At 32.1% G+C, this 10,569-nt stretch overlaps 1 protein-coding gene across 6 annotated transcripts in view; it reads left to right on the forward strand.

The window, feature by feature from the left end:
- Positions 1–9,271, forward strand: part of CPSF6 (cleavage and polyadenylation specific factor 6) — a 29,274-nt gene extending 20,003 nt beyond the window's left edge. For 2 of the 6 annotated variants that reach the window (XM_036864819.1, XM_036864822.1), the window contains 2 exons: positions 2,017–2,209; positions 8,844–9,271. In XM_036864819.1, coding sequence (XP_036720714.1) covers positions 2,017–2,206 — 190 coding nt within the window. In that variant the 3' untranslated portion in view covers positions 2,207–2,209; positions 8,844–9,271. Of the gene's footprint in view, positions 1–2,016; positions 2,210–2,289; positions 7,176–8,843 lie in introns of those variants that run through there. The other 4 variants (XM_036864821.1, XM_036864823.1, XR_005021417.1 and 1 more) reach the window with 3 other exon arrangements.
- The last annotated feature ends 1,298 nt before the right edge of the window (positions 9,272–10,569 follow it).

Here is a 10,569-nt window from a genome sequence, read left to right on the forward strand (position 1 = left end):
TTCTGCCCACCTTGCTGTTTTTGTACTTGGTATTTCTTCTGCTGGGAGTCCTTTTCCCTGGCTCTAATAGCTGGCTCCTTATCCTTCATGCCTCAACTCAATCTAACTTGCTGGGCTTCCCTGCTGGTGCAGTGGTTGAGAGTCTGCCTGCCAATGCAGGGGACACGGGTTCGAGCCCTGGTCTGGGAAGATCCCACATGCCGCGGAGCAGCTGGGCCCGTGAGCCACAGTTACTGAGCCTGCGCGTCTGGAGCCTGTGCTCCGCAGCAAGAGAGGCCGCGATAGTGAGAGGCCCGCACACCGTGATGAAGAGTGGACCCCGCTAGCTACAACTAGAGAAAGCCCTCACACAGAAATGAAGACCCAACACAGCCATAAATAAAATAAATAAATAAAATTAAAATGGTTCCTTTTAAAAAAAAAAAAATCTAACTTGCTAAGAGGGGTCTTCTCCCAGGTTATTCTGTCATGTTCATTCTGTTTATTTCTTTCATAATACTTACTATAGTCTATTCTTATTTATTACTAATGCACGTTTTTTTTTACTAGAACACATGGAAAGGACCTTACCTGTCTTGTTCACTACAATATTTGTAATGATCAAACAGTGCTTGGTACAGAATGGGTGCTAAATAAATATTTCATGAACAAAGGAGTTAATGAATAATCTGTTTCTTAGTATTTTTATTTTAATTAGGCAGTTCTTTTTTTTGGCATTACTGCTGACCTTGAAATTTTACATATTTTCAAAAGGTAGATCTTTAACCTTGACATGATACTTTTAGGTCTTTAGTGTACTTTATCTAGTGGTAGAGTTGTCTTCATTAAGTTAGGAAAAGAGAGTTTGTCTTTGTCATAGTCCCCAGCTTTATAATTATTACCTTTTTGACCCAGTATAAAGATGTTTGGATCTGAACACATTTGTCATACCTAAAGACCGTATCTTATATAGTCTTCTTTTAACTATTTAAGTCCAGAATAATAACTTCTACTTTGATCACAGGCTTAGCACTTAATAATGTTTGCTAAGTTGAGCTGTCTGGTGCAGAAATACAAAATAGAGATTAAACTAATAGCCAGTTGTTATTTCCTTGTTGTGAATTTCAGAATTTAGAATAGTAGGATTTCTAAGATACATACTTTGGTTAAAGTACCTGTTTTTTGTTGTTGTTTTTAAAGGCAGTTCATGAAACATTTCTCTTTATTAAATAAAAATGAGAAGAGTATCTCAGTCTTTTCTAGTGGTCATGTGTACTAAGTTTCTTCTCTGCTTCCCACCATGCCCCTCAGCACCACCACCCCCCAAGCATACCTATGTATATATTTCATTAGAAAGTTTCTTAGTGGGGTAACACTCATGATGAACCATATTTTGGCTAGTTTTAAATGTAAAATTGATATTTACACATAGGTTTAGGTAACCTGTATTAATGGGTGGTAGTTTTATGTATTTAAGTCTCATTATGAGTGATTTCATGAATTTTATGTCTAAAAAACTACCTTCTATATGTTCTTTAGCTTGAAACACAAGTCCTTTGAAATTTTCTCTCCTTTACCTTTCTGCTTTTCATTCAGTAAATACTGCATGTCTGTTTTAGGCTGCTAGTTATAATAGATGTAATAGACGATATGGTGTATTGCCATGGTGTGTCTGGTTCCCAATTTTTATTTATTTATTTGGCTGCGCCGGGTCTTAGTTGCGGCACATGCAATTTTTAGTTGTGGCATTCGGGATCTAGTTCCCTGACCAGGGATTGAACCCAGGACCCCCCTGTATTGGGAGCAAGGAGTCTTAACCGCTGGACCACCAGGGAAGTCCCGGGTGAATGTTTTTAAAAATGGGATTTCTAGTTCATGCTTGTATGTGAGTAAATCATTATTGGCAGTTCAGGATATTTTAGTTTAAATTAGATTTATAAGTTATTTTTTGCCTTAGGTATTTTTAAACACCAAAACATTGAATATCTTTTTAAGCTATCTAATTATGGAGAGCATTAATCCAGTAATTTCTTTTAGAAGACGTGAACGATCAAGAGAAAGGGATCATAGTAGATCACGAGAAAAGAGTCGGCGTCATAAATCCCGCAGTAGAGATCGTCATGATGATTATTACAGAGAGAGAAGCAGAGAACGAGAGAGACACCGGGACCGGGACCGGGACCGTGATCGAGAGCGCGACCGAGAGCGCGAGTATCGTCATCGTTAGAAGGTGGGTATTCCTTGTTCCTGTTGTATTTAACATGTGTATTATTAATAGTAATTATAACTCCGAGGCTATTGTTTATACAGTATATACCCACATTTTACATGGTTCAACTACTTGTTCTGAATTTAATCTTCTGGAAACATCTGAGATAAATGACAGGTGAGTAATAACAGGTAAACATTTTGACCTCTTATCCTTGAATATTGTGTTGCTTGCTTGAGTTACAGCTTTTAGGTTTCAGGTTAATGGTCCTAAGAAATAATCAAGAGGACTCATTGTCTACTTCTAAAAATCTAAAAATTGGAATTCTCTTAATCACATACATAGTTTGCATGTGATTTAAAATATAAAATATAGGGAGTTAATTCATACTATATATAATATGCTTGGACTTTAAAAAATAAAGTTTTTTACTAACTAACTGAACTAACTTTATTTATCCCTAAAAATTTTAAAGAAAATCTGACAGTAAATTAGTTTATAATACAGGAAGAATATAGGAGGGTGGTTTCTCAGCATTGAGAAAAACTTTTTTTTTTTTTTTTTAGAAAAGACACTTTTCCTGCCATCTGGGTTTTGTTTTTAAAAGAAAAGAAACAGTATTCTTTAATTTGCAAAGAAGATAAGAAAGTTACTCAATTAAAATGGATTCAGGGTATTCCATATAGAGAATTTTAAATTGTATCAAATCATACATCCCAGGTTAGAATAACCTTGAAATAATTTTCTTTGATGTTTCATTCATAAACCATAATCATTGTCTTTTATTTCTGTATTTTAAAACTATTGTGTACATTTTTCATAAAGCGGGAAGAGTTGTCTGTTTATACTTCATTTTCACGTGTAATTTTATTTTTATATTTGTGAACAGCGTTTATTCATGTGAAAAGTGGGGAGAGGGCACTATAAGGCTTGTGCATGTGACACAAAGGTTATTCTGTAAACAGATTTTTTTTTCTTCATATGTTGGTGGCATATCCAAAATAAATTAGGCTAAAACAAACCCCTTATTGGTAATTACTCTTTACATGATTATTTTCCATAAATAAAATTGGGAAATATTGAAAATTCAGTTATGGTAATTGTTAGTATTTAAATTGTTATGGGCAAAATCAAAGGCTTGTATGTAATTCTGTGACAAAATAACAGTTTCTTTAAAGTAGATATATTTTAGCAAACAAGATCCTTTTTAAGTAATATTACTTAGAAAATAAGCATGTACGTCCTATTTTTATGGTACACAAATAACCTATTACATTATTTACAGTTTTAAGGGCTTTTTGAAGTAAAAAGGCAAGTTTTAATACTTTTCCTTGCATTTTGAATATGCATCTTGAATATATATCAAAACCTTAATTTTAAAATAGTTCTCCATGTACTGTATTATAGAACTTAATATAAATAATTCTCAAACATTATTTTAATATGAGGCAAAACTTTTTATTTTTAAAACTAAGCTTATTGAAATTGATACTGTTTTTGGATGTAAGAACTGAATGTTGTATCATGTAAGACTAAATACTAAATTTTAAAGATGTAGCCCTCCGCCTCTCCCACTCCCGCCCACCCCACCCCCCAGTTGAATAGATCTGATCCCATCTTATGAAAAAAGTCTGTGTCCATCAGTGCTTAAGGTGAATTGTGGCCAACTTAGGGAAATGCTTAACGTATATCAGCCATTTCATTTAAAGTAAGATACAGGTCCTTCAAGTTATATTTTTATTTAGACTTTGTCAGTTATCAGCAAGCTTCTAGTTACTGAAGTCATGATAATGGAACTTGCATACATTTTCAGTCATCTCCAAGATTGGATATGCCCATCAAGGGCATTCTGAACCAGTTTATACCCAAAGTTAATTAACAAGTCTTCTTAACGGTTTTAGCATAGTTAAGTAAACTTCTGAAAGGTCCATTGTTAATTTTAAATACTTTGAATTAACATTACATTCCGGTAATGGGTACACCTAACTATATCATGGTTTGAGTTTCATTACATTCAGACATTAACTATGAATTCCTAACTTGCAAACTATTGTTGACATTTTTTCTTAATCACTGATGTGTACCATACCAAAATTCCCATGTTTTGTTTGTGCATTAATCAGAATTGAGTTGTAATATTGTTATGTGCCTTCATCCAAGCAAAATTTTACTTAAGCATTTCCAGTGCAAAAAATTCTGTTATCCTGGAATATTGTACCTTTGCTATACCAAACAGTATTTATTGTGAACATAGACGTGAATAAATGGGTAGGGACTGGGATTAAATATATCTGAGTGAAAAACTTTTTTGAGCAAATAAAAAATATCTGCACATTTAATCACCATCATAATGAGGTCTATTGACCTTTTTTAGAAGTTTTAAAATATGAGTCCTTTTGAACTTTCATGTAAATCTTAAATGGACTGAATGGAATAAGAGTAACTTGGAAGCTAAAGTGAATGTCAGTAGTAAGTCTGTATACAAATAAAACAATAATGTAATCTATTATTAAAGTGATGATGAATGGCTAAAAGGGCGAGTTCTTAATTTAACTGGAAACTTAAATGATGTTGGCAAGCTGTTAATGTCTGTCCCATCTTAATTTTTTTGTGTGTTTGAACTGTTGGTAATGTTAATTACATTCTCTCATTTAAAAAATGTATTAGTTTTTCTAAAAGCATTTAATATCTAAGTTCAAATATATAATATTTTAATGGGAATATCGGTATTGTAAATTTCAGCATGTAAATATATTGTGCTTCATATTCTGTAATTTCTGCCTCTATTCTCAGACCACTCTGAGCAAAACAAAAGTAGTTCAGTGTTTTAAGATTATATGCTTTTTACAGAAATAATTTTGTTTTCATAGTTGTTTTCTTTTGTGTTCCTGTTATTATTTGCTGGGAACAACCCTACTCAGCAGATTTCTGTTAACAGTTCCACTTTTCTTTGTATACTGAAGAGTAATGAAATGAAATTATTTTTTTAAATACTCTTTATTCATGCTTTTTCTCTCTCTGACACATGATGTTTTACACATTCTCAAATCATTATCCATTCCTTTGATAGATTTTAAGCATCATGTACGGGGTATAGGTTAAGTAACTATACTTTCCTTTGCTGTATGATTACTTTTCTCCTATCACAAATACCATGATCTTAGATTTTGTTGTCATTGCACAGAATTTAGGGTGTTTTGCATTCCTTATTCAGTTTATAGCTTTGCATTAATTTTGGGGGGAAAAAAAGCCAAAAGAATCAAAAGTTCTTGCATAAGTGTTAAGATGTTTTTATCTCCTCAAGAGTTAGTGTTACTTTGAGTCTTATGTGAAAATTAAATTCTTCTAATTATCTGATGAATGATACTGGTGGTAATGAGATTTAAAAATTATTTCTGCAACTCTTAAGTCATCTGAGATCTGACTAATACTGTCCAGCCCTGTGTTTATGGTTTCCCCATATATCCTAACTGCTTCATCTGGATATGCCAGCTCTCACTTTTTTCGCTCTAATTTTCCTTGCTTTTAGTGTTATTTGCAAAACCTGCCTGACTACACAATTGTGTTAATTAAAGTGAGAAGAGGGTAAGAAGTGATCCTAGAATGGATGTATAGTGTGTGTTTTGCTCACTGTGGTTTAAGAATACGGTTTTGTTTACAAATGATTAATGTTCCCTGTTTAAAAAAAAAAAATCAGTGCCAATGTGAGTCACCTTGATCTCTCACCTTCATCTCAGTGTGAAATTTATTACCATTGTTTTAGCTTGTAAATTAGATTGTTTGAATAAATAATGATATGAATGAATAGTTAGCATTGTTTAAAGGAAATCTAATAACCAAAAAAGGAGTAAGGGTGTCACATATGCTGTCCAAATTTAATAATTTGCCTTGGTGGTAGCATGTTTTAACTCTCACAGTGAAATCTAAATCACACAGCAGCTTATTTTGAAATGTCCATTTTGTCAAAGTTTGGGGGCAAAGCTGGGTATTCTTTAACTGTGAAGTTTATTTCTACTATTTAGTGAACTGCCTAGAGCAACAATCCTGTATATGTTTTATAGTGTAATGAAATGCGTTAGTTAAAATGAGGTAAGTACTATCTCCAGAGGTGCAAAGATGAAAGTACGAAATGTTTTGGTAGTAAGGGAGTTTTTTGTAAACATCTACAACAAACAGGATTTTGTGTAGTATGTTCTAGTCAATGCAAGAAGGGATTTTGATTTTGAAGAGTTCACTTGTATTTAGATACTTCTAGTTCTTTTGCCCACTTCATCTCCTTTCCTCTCATTAAGAAAAAAGTGAATTTTATTATACTGCGTTAATAAAAGTATATCTCTAAAATTATATTAGAATCCTTCTAATTCAGTGTATTAATGTGAAAACCTGTAAAAGATCCATATCTAATATATATTTGAATCTTGAAAGGTGAATTAACTGATACCAATAAATTTGCTTGGATAAGTTTTCTAACAGAAACACTCGTAATTTGAGTTGTTAGTATTGACTGGATCTTGCATTATCTCAAAATGCAGGTGCTTCTCTGTATTGAAATTTTAACTTAGTGCTCGCTTTACATACTTCATTAAAGAGCCATAGATTGTCTGTCTTAGTTTTTTTAACAACTGCTTACATAGATCTTCCTTCTATAACTGATAGCTAAAGCAAGAAATTGTGTGGCTTTGACATTATAGATTTGACCACATGGTATTCTGAAAACATGACCGTTGAATGTATTTGTCACTTTAAGCTTCTTTTTGATATCTTTGTTCATGTAGATTTCTACTTAGAAACTTGAGACTATAATATGGAATTGGGTTATTGGAAATGGGTTGTATTGCCTTCAAATTTGCTTTTTCTTTTTTTTTTTTTAAGATTGTAAAATTTTGTATTTCCAAATGGATAAATGTAAAGTGTTTAGAAATAGAAATAAAAACTGTCAGATTATCCCCCAGATTTTGTCTGTATGGTGAAAATTAGAGACTTATTAGTAGTAAAGATCTATCTATAAGGCAAAAGATAAGTGCATTCATCCTAAAGATATGTGTTGTAATTTCACAAGCAGGATTCTTTACCTAAAATGTAGTAAAAATTCTCCATTGGAGTGATATAAAATTGCAGTGTATGCTATGTTTTTTGGAAGGGTTGGGTATTTTTGTTTTGCTCACTGTGACTTAACTTTTCCCTCTTATTTAAATCCCTTCCAGCATGACAAAATAATTTAGGGAGATAACATCCTTTTGCAATAAGATTTATGAATTTCCCATTAATCTATTTTTTCAGATTAGAACATATGCCTTGTCTCTCTTTAATACTTCAATGCCAGTTTTTTTAAGTATATTGCAAAGTAGTAAAGATAAAATGTGTGAAAACTACCTTTCTAGATTTTTTTCCATGAAATAATTCCACCAAAAGCTTTATCAGCATAAGATAGAATACAATGAAAGGTAACATTAGAAATGGCTTAAGTGTCTATTTGAAAAATATGGGCAAATTAAAAACTATTTAAAAGTCCAGGATTATAACATCTGCTTTTTCCTTTTGTAGTTGTAAAATTTAATTTTTTCTGCTAGGCATTGTGAATGCATATGTGTACTGTTGCTCTTAAGATGCTTATACCCTAATTGAGGAGGAAAGGACATAGAAGAAAATTTATAGTTGTGACAATATTAATTACTCTTAATTGTAGAGCAAAAAGTATTTTTCAGTTACTTTTATGGAAGACTATCACTAAACATTGTGCCCTTTTGCCTCTTACATCATATTATTGAAACACTCTCTTGGAATTTATATTTTAAATATCTGGTGTTTCAAGTGATCACTTATATCCACGTTAATTGAATGTTTCTTTTGTGAACCTCTACCTGAAGTTTGCATATTTATGTATTCCTGAAATTTTGGGTTATCTCATTTATTGGGGTTTTTTTTCTTTATGTGAGTTTTCAATGAAATTTATCATCGTAGGTTCCCATTTAGCTTGTTTTGGCTTAGTTTATATACTTACATTAGATATTTCAGTGTAGGTGGAATAGAGGGACGGTAATGTTATAAATTTGTATATGTCTAAAGATTTGTACGTGGATGTCATTATATTTATTTAAATGTGCATACTGAGCTTATATTTATAAATTTTGTAACATGGAGGACCGTTTGATTTATAACATTTGCAGAAGTTCCTGTATGTCAAATAAATACAACTAATTTGTAAAATAATTTATTGCATTTATATTCAGTTCTCATTTAATTGTTTATGAGTTATATAGAATTTATGTGGATGAATGAAAATATTTACATTAAAATCATCCAAGCGGTTTTCCATTTATTTTTGTAGTACGCACACTTTAGAAAATGACTTATAAATGTTTCCATCTTCACAGAAACAGTAGCTGCTACATTTTCATTTCTGTTTCAGTCATTAAATTTATAAGGCAATACTATTTAAGAAGAATGAAATCAGAATGTCTCAGTTTTAATCATCACATAAATTTGGGAGCGTTTCTCCATCGCAAAGGCAGCTACTGTTTCAGTTAATTCTTATTTTGTGTTAGAATACATAACAGTGTAGATGCACGACTTGTGTATGTATAGTTAAGCCAGCATTTTTCTGTGTATTATGGGGAATAGCAAAATCTACATCATAAATTTTGACACATTACAGCTGAAGGAAGAGGAACACCTTCCAAGACAAAACAGTCTTCATGGGGGAAAAATGACGCTTGTCCAGCAGTTTGCTTCTTGTGATTGAACTGAACCTGTAAGGATTCATGGATAAAATGAACAGGAATAGATCTGAATAAAGCAAATCTGCATAAATGGTAACCAGTAGCTCTACTTTTATTTTTTATGTTGCTTACCTGTTTTATTTGAAGGAAACCTGTGTGATTTAAAAAGTTATAGCTTTTGCAACTTTATTACTGGTTATATACATTTAGCCATTATAATGTGCAAGCAATTGGAGAAAAACGTCAAGTAAATGCTTGTTTTATAGTAGTTTGTTCTTGTTAAAAATGTTCATATGATAATGTCTGTAAACAGCACCACTTTGATTACAATAGATGTAGTGTTGTAATAAACTGTTTAATGGGGCTGATGTGTAAAGCTGTTCAAGTTATTTGATGTTTACACCTCAGGGAAAGTCTTGTGTTCAGCAATATCTAAAGATAATGTTACTATGACATTTATACTGTCCTTTAAAAAAACATTGCAATAGCATTTTTGGATATGCATCAATCTAATCTTGCATTCAGTGAATTAAACATACTAATTAAGTGTCTCTTGCCCTTGATTTTGATATTAGAATAGGTGATTACATGGGTATTTAATATTTCTATATTCTGCTTTTCTAGCTGTTTTTACCTAGTTAAGCTTGTGACTTTGCTGAATGGTATGTAAACTTGTAAAAACTGAAATTTCACAACATAGCAATCCAGTCATTGTGTTAGGGGTCAACAAAGATTTTGTGGTTTTAACATTTTAGTAAAAACCCACACGTGATTTGCTACAGTAATGAAGCTTAATTACAACACAGATGTACTGAAACGCTTAATTGTAAACTGCTAGCATTGAAGAAATATTTTGACAGTTCTGATTTGATGCGGCAGTTATTTGCTATTTTCTATTGATAGTGCTTATGGTTTATTTTTGAAGCCATGGGCAACGTAAATATAGGCAGCCGTGCAGCAGACAAATGTGAGTAAAGAAAGCCTTAGTTTTATTTTCCAGTTACAGGAAATAGATTTCTGAAGGTTGTGATGTTTATTAACATTGGGTTGTATTCTCCTATATGTGTAATAGGAGATTATAGGTGTACCTATCTCCACAGTTTAAGGAGTTCTGTGTATTCATGCAACCTATTAATTCATGCTGAAGTTACCTAATCAAAGATTTTTTTCAAACCTGCCTTGCATATAAGCCCACATTAAAAGCACCTGGCTAGCATGTGTTCTTAATTGTAAAATTAGCATAGGCAGAGTGTCAATTTGATTAGACATTTTTATAGAAAGTTCATTTGAATCATTACTTCAGGAATTTGAGTTAAAATCCTTAAGCAAGTTAATTTGTTTTTAATGTTTTAAAAATCTGATTATCTTTGAGAGCTCTTCTGACAATACACTTTTTTTTTTTTTTTTTTTTAACGTATAGCCAAATTTTAGGACGTTGCTTATTTAGGCACCCTAAATATTATGTAAGTGCAACCTTAGAAGCCCTTCAGAGAACTGCAGTTCTTTACTTTCATGTTGTCCACCATCATACCAGTTCCTGCAGAATTAGCTGTTTTAAATTATCCATATTATTGCCAGCTTTATTTTAAAACATTTTGTGGTTAGAGTATTTGTGCATGGAATCATTGGTGTTTATCAGAACTGTTTGCTCTCAGAAATGAT

This window comes from Balaenoptera musculus, chromosome 10 (genome assembly GCF_009873245.2).
Source record: "Balaenoptera musculus isolate JJ_BM4_2016_0621 chromosome 10, mBalMus1.pri.v3, whole genome shotgun sequence".
Taxonomy (NCBI): Eukaryota; Metazoa; Chordata; class Mammalia; order Artiodactyla; family Balaenopteridae; genus Balaenoptera; species Balaenoptera musculus.